Genomic DNA, 19,537 nt, shown 5'->3' with positions numbered 1-19,537 from the left:
TTATAATATAATTGTTTCATTCTCAATTACACTTGTCTGAAATGTATGTTTTACTTTCAAGTATAATGTTTTGAATTTGATTGCTCGTTTGTGTGAGGCTTTTTAATATTATTTGAAGTATTTGTTGAGAGCGAATTATCTATCTTGTGTGTTTGACAGACTGCAATAATTTGTATGCCCTTAACTGTTCGACTTGTATTTGTTGTTTGCTTATGAAATGCGGAGCTCTTAAGCCGAAGTGTGTTTTGCTGCGGTGGGATGGACTACCCCTCGCAGTCATTATTTCGACTAAGTAATGACTCGAGAGTTTAGCATGCCCGCCTAGCTTTTATTACTTTGACTTGATGAAATCAAAGTTTTACCCTTTTCTTCCCAGGTAACTTTGTTTGGAAAGTTTTTACCTTTGCGTTGTTTTGCAAGGAAGAGTTTGGGCAGGAGGTTTCCAACTGTTTACGCGGAGTATTAGTTAGAAGTACTGCACATCCAAGAGATCGTTTATCTGAATGTGTGTCCAAAGTTATGGACGTGTAACAGCGGATGAACGGAGAAAGCATTCCAAGTTCAACGCACCGAGGCGTGAATCACCCATCGCGAGCTAGGGTTCTACCTAACATGCCGAGCAGTGATGTCGCAGCGGTAAGCGTACATACTGAGGAGTGAAAGAACTTGTTGTGTAAATTCCTCTCATCCTTTTTCTTTTTGGATTTGGAGTGGCACGACTTTCCTCCTCCGTTTATTTGCTCGTTTGAGAGCGAAGAGTTCGTTGTGTCGAACTGAGTATGTACACTAGAGTAAATTGGCGTTGTCTGCCATCTAAGTGTAATACCTTTTGAGTTTTTCTGCATTCCAAGTCCTTGGAATTGCATTTTGGTGGAGATCTTCGAGTCCGTAAGCCCTCGTTCCGGTCTTAATCCGGATCCTGTAGGGGCTGTCCCAGTTGGCGGCGAGTTTCTCTTCTTCAGAATCCTTCTGCTTTCGCCGGAGGACGAGGTCGCCCACTTCGAATTCTCTTTTTGTGACCTTTTCGCTGTGGCGAGCGGCTATTTTTTGTTTTAGTGTTGCCTCTCGTAGGGTTGCCCCGATTCTAACTTCGTCAACGAATTCGAGTTCTTCACGTAGATTTGCAGTATTGGCTGGGAAGTCAGTGATGGCATCGGTACGCCATGTGAGTTCGGTTAGTTTAATGGGTAAGACTGCCTCTTTCCCGTACGTGAGTCGAAAAGGTGACTCGCCAGTTGTGGATTGAGGAGTAGTTATGTAGGCCCAGAGGACCGTGGGTAACTCTTCAGCCCATTGAGTTTTGGCCGTGTCTAGCCTTCTTTGTATCCCCCGTAAAATGACTCTGTTTGCAGCCTCGGCGAGGCTGTTGGCTTGAGGGTGTTAGACGGAGGTGAAGCTTTGTTTGATGCCGATATTCCTTAGGTAGTCCTGGAACCTTTGGTCTATGAACTGTGTACCATTGTCGGATATGACTAGAGCAGGTACTCCGAACCTTGCTAGGATGTTTCTCTTGAAGAAACGGAGTACGTTTTTAGCTATGATTTTAGCTAGTGGTTCGGCTTCGATCCACTTTGTTGAGTAGTCGATGGTAACTACGAGGTATTTTAGCTGTCCGGTGGCTTTAGGGAACGGACCCAGAAGGTCGATGCCCCACCAAGCAAAAGGCCAAGGAGAAACCAAAGATGTTAGCTCAGCGGGAGGTGCTAGATGCATGTCCCCACGTCGTTGGCATTTATCGCAGAGATTTACGTAATCTTGAGCATCTTTTAACATGGTGGGCCAATAGTACCCTTCTCTTAGCACCTTTTTTGCGAGAACTTTGGCCCCAAGGTGTTGTCCGCATATACCGTCGTGAACGTCGGCAAGGACTTCTTGGGTCTCGTTGGGTCCTAAACACTTGATTAGGGGAATGATGAAGCCTCTTTTGTATAGAGTTCCTTCCATCAAAGTGAATGAGCAGGCCCTTTGCCTCAATCTTGTCCTTTCTTGCGGGTCAGAAGTGAGTTCCCCGTTCTCTATGTATCGAGAGATAGGTCCCCTTCAGTCTTCCATTCCGATGATCGTATTGATCTCTTGAGGGAGAGTTCCTCTATCCTGGATGCTCGGTTCACTGAGAACCTCCTGTATGACAGTTTTGTTTCCGTTCGCAGTTCGTGTACTTGCGAGTTTTGAAAGAATGTCCGCCCGAGTATTCTGTTCGCGAGGAACGTGGGTTACTTCGACGGTTTCAAACTCTTTCGTTTTCTCTAGTACCAATTGGACGTACTTTTGGAGGTCGTCCTCTTTTACCTGGAACTCTCCGATGACTTGGGAAGCCACGAGTTGCGAGTCGGTGATGATTTTCACCTTTCGGGCTCCCATGTCTTTGATAGTTCGCAAGCCAGCTAAGAAGGCCTCATACTTTGCAGTGTTATTGGTAACAGGAAAAGATAAAGCGAGGGAAATTTCAACAACGATACCTTTGTTGTCTTCTACAATTATTCCGGCTCCGCTTTCCCTCAACTGGGAAAGTCATCTCGGCGAGGAAGTCGGCGAACACTTGTGCCTTTAGTGCCTTTCTGGATTCGTAGAGAATCTCGAACTCGGACAATTCGAGTGACCATTTCATCATCCGACCGGCTACGTCTGGGCGACCCAAGATTTGTCTGATGGGTTGGTTCGTCCTAACTATTACTGTGTGCGCTAGGAAATACTGCCTCAATCTTCGTGTTGTCGTGAGGAGTGTGAGAGCTACCTTTTCAATTCTCTGGTACCTCGTTTCAAGTCCTAACAATGCTTTGCTGGTGAAGTATACCGATTTCTGTCCCTCCGTTGTTTCCCTAATGAGGACGGCGCTTACTGCGTCAGAGGAAACAGAGAGATATAGGTACAGTACTTCACCTTGGTCGGGCCGCGAGAGCACTGGTGGCGTGGAGAGGGTTTCTTTGAGATGCTTTAGGGCGATCTCGCACTCGTCCGTCCATTCGAACTTCGTTTCTTTCCTCAAGAGTTTGAAGAAAGGAAGTGCGTGTTGAGCGGATTTAGCCACAAATCTGGAGAGAGCGGTCAGCATTCCGTTGAGCGTTTGAATGCACTTCTTGGAATGGGGTGTTGGAAGTTCAGTAAATGCGCGACATTTATCTGGATTCACTTCAATTCCTCTTTCGGTCAGATAGAAACCAAGGAATTTACCCGCTTGGACTCCAAAAGTACATTTTTCTGGGTTGAGTCGCATGTTGTACTTTCGAGTTTGTTCGAACACTCTTTTGAGATGAGCGGCATGATCCACCTCTTGTTGGGATTTTACAATCATGTCGTCCATGTAGACCTCGAGAATGTCGCCCAGAAGTGTCTTGTCATAGACTTTGTTCATCATATGTTGATAAGTAGCCCCCGCGTTTCGCAGACCGAATGTAATTACATTGTAGTAATAGTTCCCTGATTCAGTCATGAAGGCTGTTTTCATTTTATCTTCTTCAGCCATGGGTATCTGGTTGTACCCAAAATAGGCGTCCATGAAGGATAAAAGTCTATAGCCGGAGGAGTTATCTACGAGTTTATCGATGTTAGGAAGATGATATGCATCTTTAAGGCAGGCCCTATTAAGATCAGTATAGTCAACACACATACGCCATTTTCCATTAGATTTCTTGACAAGTACAACATTGGAGAGCCAAGTGGTATATTTGGCCTCAGAAATAAAATTTGCCTCGAGGAGGTCTTTTATAGCTTTTTCTGCAGCCTCTGATTTTTCAGGATACTGCTTTCCAAGTCGCTGGGCTACAGCGCTAACCCCGAGATCTATTGTCAGCTGGTGACAAGCGACGCTAGGGTCGATTCCGGGCATGTCGGTCGCGCTTCATGCAAACAGATCGGCGTTCTCCCTGAGACAGGCGATCAACTAGTTCTTGACAAGTTCGGAGAGATCCTAGAAAGGTTTTTCTCCGTTAGTTGGAGAGTTTTGAACAGGCTGGTGTACATGATGTCGCAAGAGGCCCATGTGTCTATCAGGACTCGTCGGACAACCGCATTGGCCATCGATGCTCGCACGAGCAAAGGAATGGCAGAATTTGAAGCCCCACTAGGTAGTTTGAAGTCGTAGAACGCCAATGGTGGCCTTCCTCCTCGACTAGAGGGAGCCATTGTATTGACGCTCATGAGCTCTCCAAACTTCCTTTTCATGCTTCCCATGGAGATGTTCATCGTTCCTCCAGTGATGATATTGGCGGTGGGTAACTGCTCCGAGGTGCATGAGTAGGGGGTGATTTCCACGTTGTCAGGGAAATTGCCGAGGTGCTCCACGGTCATGGCGATGGATCTTCCATGTTCAGAACCGTCACTGATGAGCTCGACAGATTTCCTTTCTGTTTCTGGATTCTTCACGTTCTGCTTGAGCCGTCCCCTCTGGATGAGGAGTTCAATGGCATCCTTCAGATGGATGCAGTCATCGGTGGTGTGTCCGTGGCACTTATGGAACCGATAGTATTTTGATTTTTCGATCCCCTTCCTCTCCTGAGATGGAGCCTTTGGTGGCTTGATGCCTACTTCTGCCAAATCGGCTACAGCAATCTCAGCGAGGATTTTCTCCCTTGACATGGCCAAAGGAGTGTACTCGGTGAAGTGGCCGTTGCGCCTATTGCTTTCCCGAGTAGCTTTGCCTTCCTTCTTTTTCTCGTGGAAGGGCTTTTTGGAGGATTCGGCAGCGGGCTCCTCCTTCCTGACTTTGTTGAGGTTGTCTGCGTATAGAGCCTCTTCGTAGGCGATGTAGATCTTTGCGATCGCTGGGCGATTTAAGAGGATAGCTTTCTTCACGTCGGTCTCTTCGCGCAGACCTTTGGCGATGAGGTATAGCTTCATCGTCTCATTGGCGGCTCGTACCTAGACGGCCTGTTTGTTGAACCTCTCGATGTAGTCTTGTAGGGTTTTTCTTCTTCCTTGAACAATGGCTTCAAGGGATGCCACCGTTTTTGGATGCGTCCTCGAAGCCGTGAAGTGGGTTGTGAACTCGTTGCAGAGGTCGCTCCATGAGTCGATGGAGTTTCTCCTTAAGTTCTTGAACCATGTGACCGCTCCTCGTCTCAGAGTGGTGACGAAGAGCTTACATTTGACGGCGCCTCGCACCAACCTGTAAGTGAGAACTGCTTCGATGTTCTCGATGTGCTCATCCGGATAGGTCGTCCCGTCGTATGAGTCCATTTGCGGAGGCTTTTCCAGTCCGCGAGGAATATGAGCTTCTCGGATGCGTCGCTTGAACGGACCATAAACGTTACGGTAGTAGCGGGTATCACGAGTGTCCTCAGAGTAGGAAGGAGACCAAGAGCTTCTGCCTCGCCTAGGCGGGGATCTTTGCGGGGGAGATCTCCTCGGGGGAGATCGTCCTGGCGGTGATCGCCTAGGGGGAGATCGTCTTGGTGATCTCCTTGATGACCTCCTAGTGTAGCTCGGAGATCTGATGCTTACGGAGCGACGATGGGATCTAGAACGGGGCCTGTGAGGGCTCGTTCCCCTTCTGCTATATGTTGGGGAAGGAGTTAGCCTGGTGGGGACGATGTGTCGTGCCTGCTCTAGATCCATCAAGCGTCGGTTCTGTTCCTCGATTAACGACGTCTGTCGTTGAACCGTGCAGATCAGGTTGCCCACGAGGATGTTGGTTAGTGTGGCATCCTCCGGTGTCTCTGTAGGTCGTGGGGGACCTTGTAGAGGCCTTTGTTGGAGAGGAATAATGTGAGTTGGTTCCTCTCTGTTTGTTTCCACAGGTGAAGGTGTAGATGTCATGCCATCCTGTTGAAGGACGTGCACCTCACTTCGTAGCTGGGAATGAGCACCGTTGGTAGTCATGGTAGTTTTTTATGGAAAGCTTTGGTTTTTAGGGGTATAAAAACGGGGGAGCTTATGTATTTCCCGCAGACGGCGCCACTGATCGTACCTGACCAGAAGGTGACTGCCGGTGCTCTGGATGCGGTGGTTGCTACGGTGGTAGAATGTGTTGAGATGCTTGTTGGAGCGGATGGGGGGTGTGTACCTGCAGACACTCCGACGCTCAAGTCAATAGAGATTCAGAGAGTGAGGGTTTGAGAGGAAGAAAGAGTTCTACCTTGGAGACTGCATTGAGTCCCCTATTTATAGAGGTGGAGGACTGCAGAGCCGTTGTGGTGGCACACCTGGCCCTGGCGGTTACGAAATCGCGGGAAGTGTAACCGCAGCGAGTTTATTGCTGGAACGTGCAGAATGTGCAAAGAGACGTTGAGGGTTGTTTAAACCGGTCTCGTTTGCTTCGTGCACCCCCTCATGGAGAGAGGGTATGTTGCAACCAATGATGCCAAACGTGGAGTTTGGGCTTTGGAAGATATTGAGCCTAAGTTAATGGACCATAGATCTTTTGGGTCGGTCCAGAACACATACGATACAGAAGGAAACACATTATCTGACAATGTTATCATCACTGAGTTGTGTTATCTATCTACATACCTGGTGTATCTTCTAAAACTGTCTCCAAGATGGTTGAGGCAACCTAACATTCTCAGTACCATTTTGAGAAATACCTTGAGTAGAATTGATAGGTATCGCATTTGCCTGAACATTATTAATCACTTTGACTGAAGGCAGTTCGCCCTTCGACTCCGAAACTCAATTTTCCGGGTAACATTGGTATTACCTTGCTTCTGGGGATCATGAGAATTTTGACCTCTATCATCACCATTATCTCCAAAACAACCATTCATCTGTAGTTTCTTGCACCGACCTAACGGGTGACCAATGATACCACAATTTGGGACAATAGTAAGGCATCCTTTCGTACACCAATTCAACATAAAACACATACCCATCACATTCTATCATTATATAGCAATTGATGCGTTTGGACAAATCAAGATCAACACGAATCCTTCCTATGGTGTTTCCACGCCTGAAGCTATTTCCAATAGCATTCTTTCCTTCCAATTCTCTTGAGGGAGGTCAAGAATACGGATTCAAACATACGCATGGGATTGTTGTTCATTGAAAGTGCTGATCACTTGTGACCATTTCGATAGACGAAGAACAAACGACTTCCAACTCCAAGTGCCAGTAGAACAAATCTTCATCATATCCTCAAAAGTTGAAAACTGGAAACCCTAATACTCTTGAGACAAGGAATAAGCTTCAACTTCCCGATGTGTTTCTATAGAACAATTAATTATGAATACAAATCACATGATGTGATAGGCTTATCACCTTCATTCATAATTAAACGCCCATGAAGACTGAACTTCCGTTCCTCTTATCTTTTTTCGTACGGTTCTTGTAAAATATTGATGCATAGAACATCACCCTTGGCGCAAGGATTTGGTAAATCTTGTGGTTCTATATCACATGTATTGGTGAGGGCTTGTGCAAAGGTACATATCATTGATCGGTTGCCATTATAGGTGGAGCTGGCGGTGCATAAGAAGCCATGAACAAGTGAACGACCATGTAGGATGGTGGTGACCATGGATGCTTGAGCTCCAAGAAACCATCTTCCGAAATTGATTTCCCAATTTGTCAAATCAACATTTTTTGGTGTTATAAATGACCAAATGGTAGGTGGAAACCTAAACGTCTATTTTTACACACATTTTCACATCAATACTTGATATTTGGTACTAAATAGCAATCCACCACATCAATTTGTGTTTGGGATTTCATGAATAATAAGATTTGCTGCAATATGTAGATCAACTTCATTAGATGTAAGTGAATTAATCGACTTGCAAGCATTTTAATAAGTTTCTCGACCAAATGATCTCACTATAGTGGCATGTGCAATGATCTATGAAGGCCGGACGCAAACACGGACACCGACATGCCATCGATAATAATTTGAGAAAATGACATTTTAATGTAATCATAGGTGTTGGTATCGGACACCGTCGTGTGTCTGACACTGGGATACACCTACTCCAAGTAGTGTCTGTTGTTCATAGGCAATGATGGCCCAGCTTCATTGGATGTAATATATTATGAGTACAAAGTTTACATGAAATGCCTCACAAGTCACAATAGAATGATCACACTTCTACCAATATAGAGATACCTATATGCTATTTATAACCCTTGAACCAAGCTTCAAACTGACACCATATATAATGATGCCTAGCTCCAAGAATTCAAAATAACACCATACGTCCATAGTAACAAGTTTTTGATGAATAATTTTTCACTCCCATCACAGTGACCGCTATTTTCTGACGCTAGGATATTAGTTTCGTGTGGAGATTCTTTTTCTTTTCTTCTTTCCAAGTTGGGAGTGCAAAACATTAACTCTTTACCTTGAGGGGTATTAGAGTATGTCAACATTCTAGTTTGTAATAATTGGCCTTTTAAGAAAGAGAAAAAAACACTATTGTAATGATAGTTTAGTTAGAATTAGTTAACCGTAGTTAATCTAAATATTGTATTGACTTTGTACATATTACTTACTTAATTAATCAGAAGTTCCTAAATATTGTTTTACTTTCTAAAATTCTGGATAGCTGGTCAGCACAAGTCTTCATTAGTTGAAAGTTCAATTCAATGTTTGTTACATTATAATAGTTAATGTGACAGTTTCAAAGAAAATAATCGTATTGTGCTTAACCAAAAATTTTAATAACCATCAATTAAGCTTAAATGGTTAACGAGCTCTATAAAAAAAAAAAAAAAGAGATTGTTCGGAAGAATTCGAATTCATTTTTAGATTCAACATTTTTTGTCACACTATACTTATTTTTTTTATGAACTATGAGTGTGGTCGAACATCAAAGTGAAACTTAGACATCCAAGGTAATTGGCATTTTCAAGAAACTCTTATCCTTTGTTACCCACTCAGAATATATTATTAAAAAAGAGAAGAAAAAAATATACAAAGAGGGAGGCCAAATCAAAATCTTTAAAAAAGATTAAAAAAAATTAAAAAATTAAAAAATAAGCAAATAAACTTCCCACATGAAAAATGATGTCATTCAACCACTGTTGGCTTCAAAACGAGTGTCATAAACTGCTCCGTTGAGTTCTTTATTTTTCTTAAGTAAATAAGGAGAAAACGGGAAGTTAGCATTATGCGTCTCTTTAACCAACAATGCCAAATTAAATTGAAATATAACGGCTCCCTTATTTTATTTTATTTTTTGGTACAACGGCTCCCTTATTTAAAAACCGAAATGTCAACACAAAAACAACCACAAATTTTAATAATTTTTGTTTATTATAACATGTACAGTATGTCACGCATATCAATAGTATATACCAGATTCTTCCATCAACTAGCCTTAATTAATTGAAATGTGGAGATTAGATGCCAGTACAGTTAGAGCTCGTGCATGCCATGCATTGGCTCGTGCAGTTCGCTTGAGGTCTATTGCATTTTATATTCTCCCCATCTATGACACTATGACATGTCTTCCCTCATGTGTATTTCGAATGTTTTTCTTTTTTTTAAATGGCTAAATACATAATTATTTTTAAGAAACCAAATCGAATATATTAAAAAGCTAAGCACAAGATATGCCTACCAAGAAATCGGAACAAAGTTGGACCATCTAGAAATAAACAGTATCGTATTCTCATCATACGAAAGTCTAAATTATTTCAATCACTTCGTGTAAACTTATTTAGCCTCGTGTTTGGGGAGTTGTTGACCCTTAGAGAGGATAGTACCATATCCCCCTCCTAAAACATAAGATAAGGATAACATCATGTTCCTCACGTGCTCGACATGGGCGACTTAACACAAGAGGTCATGTACTCGACACGGGCGGGATATTAAGAAATTCAAACACAGAGTGGGGAAAGTTACATCCCCCTTAAAGGCATAGAGGCTGAGGACGGTTTTAAGACTAAAGAGTGGATAAAAGGAAAGGACAGACATTGGACAACGGATCAGACAACTGCTTCTACAGAAAGAACACACACACACACACACACACACACACACACACACACACACACACACACACACACATATATATATATATATATATATATCGCCCTTCTGGGATCAATACCAAGCAGGGTAGGAAGGTTTTACTTACAACAAGTACAAAAGTCATAGATTACATAAAAAAATCAAAAAGAAAAAAATAAAAAGTTAACTTGTGGCATTACCTAGTGGAGTAACAAATGCAAAGAGACGGATTACACCACTAGCCATAAAAATCGTAAAATAAACTAAGCATGTATGCCTTAAACCACCAACATGAATGAAGCTTTACTTTATCAACAATTTGTGCAATAGATGATCTTTTGTCTTGAATTTTTTAAATATGATGCTCCTTCTAAATAATACAAATAAAAGTCATCCAAATTATTTGAAAACAAGTGAAAATATCCTTCCTAATAAGATAGTTACCAGAAAAATGAGAAACGAGCATACCAATATCTGAAGGGAGAATAATATACATTCTTCGACAATGCAGAATGGGAGGACCAAACATACCCAAACAAGTGATTAATCGACTTTTCCTCTCCATATCCACTTAAGCATAACACCAAACAAGGTTGAAGAATTTCATGTCAAGCATAGATATCCTTAATTGGAATTCTTTATTTCAACAATTTTCATGCAAAAATAGACACATTTAGAGGCACATATTTGTTCTAAATGATGTATGTTGAAGTAGGTTGAGCTTGCTGGTCAACAAAAGTCAATTGTTTGTCGACTACTTTTATCTAATAACCTTTAGTTGGATCAAACTTTCAAACTTTAGTATCCTCAAATGAGTCAAGAAAAACAATATTATCCAACAAAGAGCAACGTACCGCAACTAGTTCTTCCTCCCAAGAAATAAGCATCAACCTCAATCTCCACCCATTTCCCTCCACCCCCAGCCTAACCTCCTCATCTCTGCTACTGAAAATATTAGTATAAAAAGTGTTGAAAATTCATCGCGTAAAAGTTGTCCATTCTAGCCAACGGCCGTTCTAAAAAGAGGATCTTTCACCATTACCTAGATGGTGCCCCAACTCAGTCTAACAAAAACCACCTAATGCCCACCTCTTTCTCAGAATAAATCAATTCCTAACTGATCCAATTATTTTTCCAATTATCCTCACTCCCACCCTATAAAAATATTGAAATAGTGATTATAGTAAAGAAATTATACCTGCGGGAACCTTCAAAGAGACAAGAAAATAAACCAGAAGAGACGACATGACAGCTTTGATCAAAACATGACCTCCCATCAAAAATATTTTACTCTTCAAACAAGATAACTTTTTTATATATGTTTCTCAACAAAGGATAGCAAAAAGGAAAACGAAACGAGTTACCACCAATAGGGAGGTCCATATAACTAAAAAATAGCTAACCATCTTTATATTTCAAAACCATGGAGGCTTTGATGGGATAAAACCACAAGTGCACGCTTTACCGATGTATTAATAAAAAGAGTATCGTTCTGACAGGGAGTTGTTCAATTTAACTATCTTTTAGAAGATGATTAGAAGAAAGTTCACTTGAAAAGGTTTGATTTTTAATGGAAGAAAATAATAATAAAAAGAGGCTTGGGATTATTGGTTCATCATAATAATGAATCCTTCACAAACAAACCCTAAACCTTAAACTTTATATTTGATCTACTTTCTAAAGACAAGTTTCTCTTTTTGGCGTATCAAAGCTTCTCTCGAAGTCAGTGAGTGTGTTCCTCTAGCAACCACACCTATTCTCATGGTTGATTGCTATTAGAATCCTTGAAGAACGAAACTTTATATGTCTCAAGGTTTGCTAGACTATTCTCATGTTTCGCAACCCTTGTCTAATTTCACTTGTTCTAATATCAAAGCCCAGCGTTCGCTTTATGAATTGATATTTGAGATGATGAATTAACAATTACTAAACCCTCCGCGTTCGCTTCTTAGTTTGGTAATTGTTAATTCATTATAAAAACGGTGAAATTAGATTAGAAAGTAGATTTATATAAAATTAGGGTTTATGGTTTGGTTTGATTAGGATTACGTCATTAGACTTATCCAACAATCTCAAGACAAGAAGAGTCTACTCACTCATGTTCATCATAGACATGGAGAAGAAGAAGAAAAGCATAAAGTAAATAACAAAGAAATAAAGAAAGAACTTTTATTAAGAAAGACAATTGTCACTTATTGAATTCCAAGAACAAAAGATGAATTGTTGTGATAGCTAGCTACTCTATTTATAGTCATATGTCGACTTAAAACCTAAGCAACTAATAACTAGAATGTTCCACAAGAAACCACGGGCTTTTAGGTCAAAATAGGTAGCTTGTCCATGAAGCAAAAGCAGCAAAAGCGGGTCTGGGAGGTGGCACGGCCGTGTGGCTGGTGGCACGGGCCGTGCCAAGCTTCTGACTTGGGGAAATCATATTTTTGGAAGCTGCTTTTAGTTATTAGAGAAACATCACCTCCACGTAGGAAGTTAGGAGGGGGTATCCTTTCCCCCTAGATTCAGTGACGTCTCCTTTATGAATATATTTGCTTCAGCCCCACTTTGATTTATCTTTTTATTCCCCACACAAACTTATACTACTTTTACTCTAAAGACTTTTAAGGGTTAATGTACCACTAAAATTAGAACGTGCTCCTTAAAATATCTATTCATACACTTGCTTAAGGGTTGCAACTTGTGCTTTTCTCATTGGAGAATTTATTCACAATAAAACAAGATGTGGGTATAGCAAGAACACTTAAAACACAAGAATTCACTTTCATGTACAAGAAACAACCAATTTAGAGGAGACAACAAAAATTTATGTCATGATTTTCAATAAAAACAAGCCGCTTAATCATGCCTTTCGCAATAAAACATAACAAAAGAATTAAAGTTCAAGGGAGTTTGGAAACACTACGACTCAAGACACTTTATTAGGTCCCCACACACTTGGGAGAAGCATTGTCCTCAATGATTCAAGACTAGAAAAATAAAAGAGAAGAAGAATAAGAAGAATCAAGAAAGGAGAGAGAAGGGATGCGGAAAGCTCACAATTTGCCGAATTAGAAAAAAAATAAACCCCGGAAGCCTGTCAGGTTGGAACGGCTGTGCCACCACAGGCACGGGCCCTGCCTACTCTCTGTTGTTTCCTTGGTTTTTGCAAGTTTTACACAGGCACGGCCGTGCCATTACAGGCACGGGCCCTGCCACCTCTCTGGTTGGCTATCTTTAGTTTTTCTTGCCTTTTCGCATCATATTAAGACAATTACCTACAAAACAAAGGGAAATAACACAAAACAAATAAAGCAATTAAATAAGTGGGTTGCCTCCCATGGAGCGCTCTTTTACCGTTACTAGCTTGACAAAAAGGGAGGAAATAATTCCTTAAGGAGGCTCTTTGAGGGCCAAGACGACCTCTTCTTCAGCAGCTTCACCTGCATTGTAAACCTTTAATCTTTGGCCATTAACTTTGAATGGTACAATCTTTTCTGAAAAAATTTCAATTGCCCCGTAAGGGTAGACCTTGCGAACTTTGAATGGACCAGACCACCTTGACCTTAACTTTCCTGGAAAAAGCCTCAACCTAGAGTTAAAGAGCAGCACATGATCACCGCTCTTGAAGTCCTTTTTGATGATACGCTTTTCATGCCATTTTTTTGTTCTTTCTTTGTAAATACGGGCATTCTCATAAGCATCTATCCTAAGTTCTTCTAACTCACTTAGTTGAAGTTTTCTTTTTTTACCGGCTAAATTTGGGTCCAAGTTGAGGTTCCTGATTGCCCAATAAGCCTTGTCCTCAAGTTCTAACGGAAGGTGACAAGACTTCCCATAAATTAGTTTAAACGGAGTCATTCCAATGGGAGTCTTGTATGCCGTCCGATAGGTCCAAAGAGCATCATCAAGCTTACTTGACCAATCTTTTCTAGAGGTTGAAACAGTTTTTTCAAGAATAGCTTTAATTTGTCTATTTGAGACCTCAACATGTCCACTAGTTTGTGGGTGGTAGGGTGTTGCAATTTTGTGTTTCACTCCAAAACTTTGTAAAAGTTTTTCAAAATGTTTAGAAATGAAGTGAGACCCTCCATCGCTTATCACAACCCTTGGCACTCTAAACCTTGGAAAAATAATTTTTTTAAACAATTTCATAACTTAAACGACGTTCATTTTGAAACGACGTTCATTTTGAAACGGAATGAGTATTTAAGAAGCGTGGAAAATTGCAAATACTTGACTATGTATATGCAACATTAATAAATATTGAACGTGTAATTTCGGTTTGCATCCAAGTTCTTTATCCACGTCACTCTCCCTATCACATACAATAACATAGATGCCACATTGCAAACATACGCTTGCATGCGCACTTAACTAATTCTCCTGTGACACAATAGTTTAATGGCTTAGCATGCTCATCCTGGTATTTATAAAAATGTATCTGAATCTTTCCATGAAGAAAAGGACGTCCTTTAAAATTTTATTTAAGATCAACTATCACTTTTTTATTATAAAATACTTTATCTAAAATCCTTTAATAATTTAATTGTTCTATTATGTTTGGTCCCCACTTAATCTAAGTTTTCAAAGTTGATCCTTGTTATTTATTTTATTTCTCATCATTTTCCGCCATTAGAGAAATTCTATATGAGATGTCGTCGGACAACATATGTATTCAGATCCTCTTTAAGAAGGATTCGAACTTTGATTCATTACGTTGTGGAAGAATAATTTTTTTCATTAAATATGCAAATAACAGAGTTAAGCTATTTTCATTATAGGGAATGTAATTTTAGCTAGTGCCGAAGCGTTCATAACTTAGATGTAAAAGCTGGAGATTATATCATACCACAAATTACATAGTTTAAATATCATGGGTTTAAAGTATAAAAGACGAAGAAATAAAAGGAGATGTAGACCAGCAAATCCAAGTTGGATGAAATGGGGGAGTGCCTCAGCAAATCCAAGTTGGATGCGAAAGTACAAGTTAAGTTGAAGGGAGAATTTTATCAAACAACAGTAACACCTACAATGTTGTACGGGATATGTGTTAGGCGGTAAAGAACCAAAACGAACATAAAGTAAGCGTAACATAAATGATGATGTTGCGTTGGATGTGTAGAAAGACTAGACATGATAGAACTAGAAATGACGACATTAGAGAGAGTGTTGGGGTAGGACTTATTGTAGAAAAGATGATAGAAACTAGACTTAGCTGCTTTTGGCATGTAGAGAGAAGACATGCAAATTTTGTAGTAAGGAGAGTATATTAGATGGAGGGAAGTCAGATCACTAAAGGTAGAGGTATACCTAAAAAAACTATACGAGGACATGAAACTTAACTCAATATAAACAAAAGAAAAAACAACCTGAATGAGTAATATAAAACACCCCTAGAGGGTAATAAGCCACAAATCCCAATTCAGATCAATAAATCAATCATTCACAAAATACTAGTACGGATGATAAAACAATTTAAAAAATAAATAAATAAAGATGTGCGATTTGGTGACCATTGTATCTAGATCTTCATTATGACAAGTGAATCCGACCACCAACACGGTTCCAAATCCAAGCACATATAGTCTAATACCAAACAATAGCAAACTCATAACCATTTCTAGACTTCAGTCCTGTACATCAGAGACACATTTGATTAAGAAACTGAACAGTAACACTGACGTACAATGTGGTCAACAAAAAAGCAGCAGCCCCTCCGTTTAAGGCAGACACAAACGGAAATAAAGTCAGACTCAAGAAGGCAAACCGATCGATCTTTACCTACCAACAACAATTTCGACCCTCATGGGTTTTAGGGACCAACGTAACTAGTGACACACCCTTTCGTGTTTTAAACCAACCAACATGCGAGGAACAAATTAATTCGGAGAACCCCAATTAAATTTTTTCAATAAAATTATTTTGGATATTAGTTTACTTACCTTCTTACTAACTTATATTTTACCTTAAACAAATTTTATTTTTAATTACTATTTTAAGTTAAAAAAACATAAGCGCTTCGGCTGATTGTCAATTTCAGGTCAGTTTTATAAAATTAAGCTATAAGCTAACACAAAGCTGATGACTGAAAAATTATCTTATATATATGATGTTTGATAGATGAAAATTAGCTTTTTAAAAAGGAGAATGTTTGGTGGACATCATAGACTTATACACCTTGAGAGAAGAGATAATGAAATATATATGATAAATTCTTGATATGATAGGAAGATAGATATAAGGAAAATAAGATTTTAATGAGTGTTTAAATATAAGGGGTGTACGCGTTTCCTAAAAAAGAAAACAGGTGGGCACTTAAAAATGAAAAAAACGTAAAAAGTTATAAACTCTAAATTCAAATGCTACTTGAAATAGCATCTAAAAAAAAATTATATGCCATTCAGAAAAACTTGTTTACGAAACACTTTTCATTTGATTAAACAAGATTATGAGCTAGTGCATTAAGTGATAATCTAGCAAGCAACATCTTAGATTTACTTTTTATAAAAAAATATTTAAAATTAAGGGAGCAACTTTATAATCATTTGAAAAAATTGAAGACTAGCAACTTTAGAACCATTGGAAAAAAGTTGTCTTGACATGCAACATCTTAGATTTACTTTTTATAAAAAAAATTAAGGGGGCGATTTTATAACCATTTGAAAAAATTGAAGAGTAGCAATTTTATAACCAATGAAAAAAATAAGTGGGGTGTATAGGGTTCGAATCTTAGCCGATGCATATATAATTCAATGTCATGGAATTAAGCTTTCTCAACTGAGCTAAGCTATCAAAGAGAAATTAAAGACTATTTTATCTGGATACAAATATATTTTAATTTTAATATTTCAAACATTAAAATACAGGATGATTACATAGAGGATGCAATGTATTAATGATGGTTATATATTGAAAATAATTGAAGACTATTTGGTAGGGACACAACTATGTTAAACTTTTAATTTTTCAAACATTAAAATATAGGATGCTTACATAGAGGATGCAATGTATTGATGGTCATATATATACACATACACACACTTAATTTTGTACAGAAAACTTCATAATCAACTATTTTCAACAACTCCATCAACATTATGTTAGCGATATCTCCTCCTATGTTTTCAACAATTGGATGGCCCTTTGAGGAGCCAAAAAGCCATAACCATCATCAGAATTCATTCTACAAAGACACTGTTGATCAATTATTTAATTTTCATGATCAAGTTGAGGCAGAAATTAATTCAACAGATCCCTCACAATCCACAAGCAGTGACCTTAGCATGGTCAAGAAGCTTGTCCATAATGCTAGTGAACGAGATCGCCGCAAGAAGATCAATAATTTGTATTCCTCACTTCGTTCACTTCTTCCTGTTTCGGATCAAATGGTACTTAATTAACCCCTTCTTTCTGTTTCTAATTGTCAATAATGCTTTGGTCATTTCTCTGTCTTTTTTTTTTTTTTTTTTTTAATCTTGAAAACCTTGTGTTTTGAGGAGTATGGTTGCAATTGTCTAATTGTGATGTCGTTTTTGGAACTTGCATATCTCTTGTTAGAACTATTGTCTTAGTATTAATATATACATATATGTTGCAGAAGAAATTGAGCATTCCAGCAACAATTTCAACAGTCCTAAAATACATACCAGAATTACAGAAACAAGTTGAAGGACTAAGTAAGAGAAAGGATGAGATCTTATTGAGACTTTCTCCTCAAGAAGAAGAGGTTATTCTAAGCAAAGAATCCCAAAGGAAGAAGCATAGTTACAACTCTGGTTTTGTAGTTTCAAGTAGTAGGCTCAATGATAGTGAAATTACCATTCAGATATCATGTTACACTGTCCACAAGATTCCACTTTCTGAGATCTTGATATGTTTGGAAAATGATGGCCTTTTGCTTCTTAATCTTTCTTCATCTCAGACCTTTGGAGGGAGAGTCTTCTATAATTTGCATTTCCAGGTGTGTTAATTTCACTAGGCTTGTTTACTTTTTAAATATTTTGTCATTTATTATTGAGTGAACTCTTTATTGAATATCTTTTTAAATTATAAAATAAGCTTAATAACTATTTCATATATTTTTGAAAGAAAAAAAACTATTTTGATCATATATAATTATGATTTGTTATTTTGAAGCATCATACATAATTATGATGTTACTTTATTATATTTATTACAAAATTATTTTCACAAATATTAAATTTAGAAATACTCTTAGATGCATATTTAATTATTTTTTTATCATTCAATTATTTTAAGAATATTATGTTAAAAACATGTAAGAAATATGGAGCTAAAAATATAAGAAATTATGAAAACTATATTTTATTTTACAAATAGTTGATTACTTGGGAAAAAATAAAAAATATAATTTAAAAGTTAACTTTTTCTCAAGATGTATAGACTCATATAAGAGGTACAACAAACATTTTCATTAAAGCTCTTATGTGTTTTCTGCAGGTGGATAAAGCACAGAGATTAGAATATCATATTCTAAATGAGAAGCTCTTATCAATAATGGAGAAGGAACGAGAGTTTTTAAAACAATAAAAATGTTACATTTCTTTAATATGGGCTTTGGCCTATACAATTGCAAATGTTGGAAGCATGGATTGTAGTTTTACAACGGAGTAATTAACCAAATGTCCACATCTCTCTCTCTCTTTCATTTTATTTACAAAGAGAAAGTAGGAAAATATGAGCTAGGGTGTAGGAAACTAAATGGATATGCGTGGATCGGTTGTTTCAATATATTTAAAATATTTCAATTTTATGATGATGTATGAAAATTTGTGTGTATATTGATATATGTGTGTAGTTGGCCAAATTGACACTGCATTCTCTTCTGTGTATGTCACAACTAATGTACATTTATTGAAATCTAATTGAGATAAAGTTTTTAAAAATATTGATCTTATTGAGTTCAATTGCCAAAGGTAAAATGTCCCTCTCAAATACACTGCACCAGCAATTTGCAAAGAGATAAGAAAACTAAAAGATGAGTGATAACTATCTATCATTATATAGTCTAGAAGTCCTAGTTTAACTGGCAAATGCCGAAATTGCAAGGCCGAACATGGTGACTCGGGTTCGAACTTGGGACCAGTTGTGTGTTACTTTATTTTCAGTGGTTTACCACTTCATCTAAGACAAAAAAAAAAAAAAAAAAACTCTATCATTATATCAAACTTCTTAATATCCAAGTGAGATTTAAATGAAAAACAGAATTTGTTGCATAAAAAATCCATTTTTGGGAAGCTCCTACACTATTACTCCCTCTCAAGTTGGAGTAAGGCGATTGTGATTACGTAACTTTGATATCACTTATGGTTGCAAGTGTTCGCATATTAAATAGCAATTCATATCATTGTATTTAGTTCCATTGTATTTAGTTCTCTCATGAAAAATGAGATTTGCTGGGATATGAAAAGCATTCTGATTTTCACGATATAGAAGTGTGGGTGAATAATCGACTTGTAAACATTTTAATAAACTTCTCAACCAAATGATTTCACTACAGTGGTATGTGCAATAGCCCAACTTCATCAGATGCAATTTATAAGTAGAAAGTTTACATGACATGTTTCACAATATAATGATCCCACATCTACCAAAATAGAGATTCCTATAACAGCCTATGACTAGTTGTAAGACTCCAGA

The 19,537-nt window shown here is 38.4% G+C and overlaps 1 protein-coding gene across 1 annotated transcript; it reads left to right on the top strand.

Annotated features, from left to right (window-relative positions):
* Positions 1–16,911: 16,911 nt before the first annotated feature.
* Positions 16,912–18,772, top strand: LOC146954623 (transcription factor ORG2-like). Its single transcript, XM_085717319.1, has 3 exons — positions 16,912–17,265; positions 17,475–17,837; positions 18,338–18,772. Exons 1-3 carry the CDS (start codon positions 16,975–16,977, stop codon positions 18,425–18,427), a joined length of 744 nt encoding a protein of 247 aa, XP_085573445.1. The 5' UTR covers positions 16,912–16,974; the 3' UTR covers positions 18,428–18,772.
* The last annotated feature ends 765 nt before the right edge of the window (positions 18,773–19,537 follow it).

This window comes from Medicago sativa, chromosome 1 (assembly GCF_051527215.1).
Source record: "Medicago sativa cultivar Bolivia chromosome 1, Bolivia_mono, whole genome shotgun sequence".
Classification (NCBI taxonomy): domain Eukaryota; kingdom Viridiplantae; phylum Streptophyta; class Magnoliopsida; order Fabales; family Fabaceae; genus Medicago; species Medicago sativa.
This window is presented reverse-complemented; position numbering and strand designations above follow the sequence as displayed.

What these genes read in the sequence shown, in the direction of transcription:
- LOC146954623 (XM_085717319.1), top strand. Translation starts at nt 16,975, where the DNA reads ATGTTAGCGATATCTCCTCCTATGTTTTCAACAATTGGATGGCCCTTT. An exon ending in TTCCTGTTTCGGATCAAATG is followed by an intron (nt 17,266 to 17,474) that starts GTACTTAATTAA and finishes TATATGTTGCAG; the next exon opens with AAGAAATTGAGCATTCCAGC. An exon ending in TCTATAATTTGCATTTCCAG is followed by an intron (nt 17,838 to 18,337) that starts GTGTGTTAATTT and finishes TGTTTTCTGCAG; the next exon opens with GTGGATAAAGCACAGAGATT.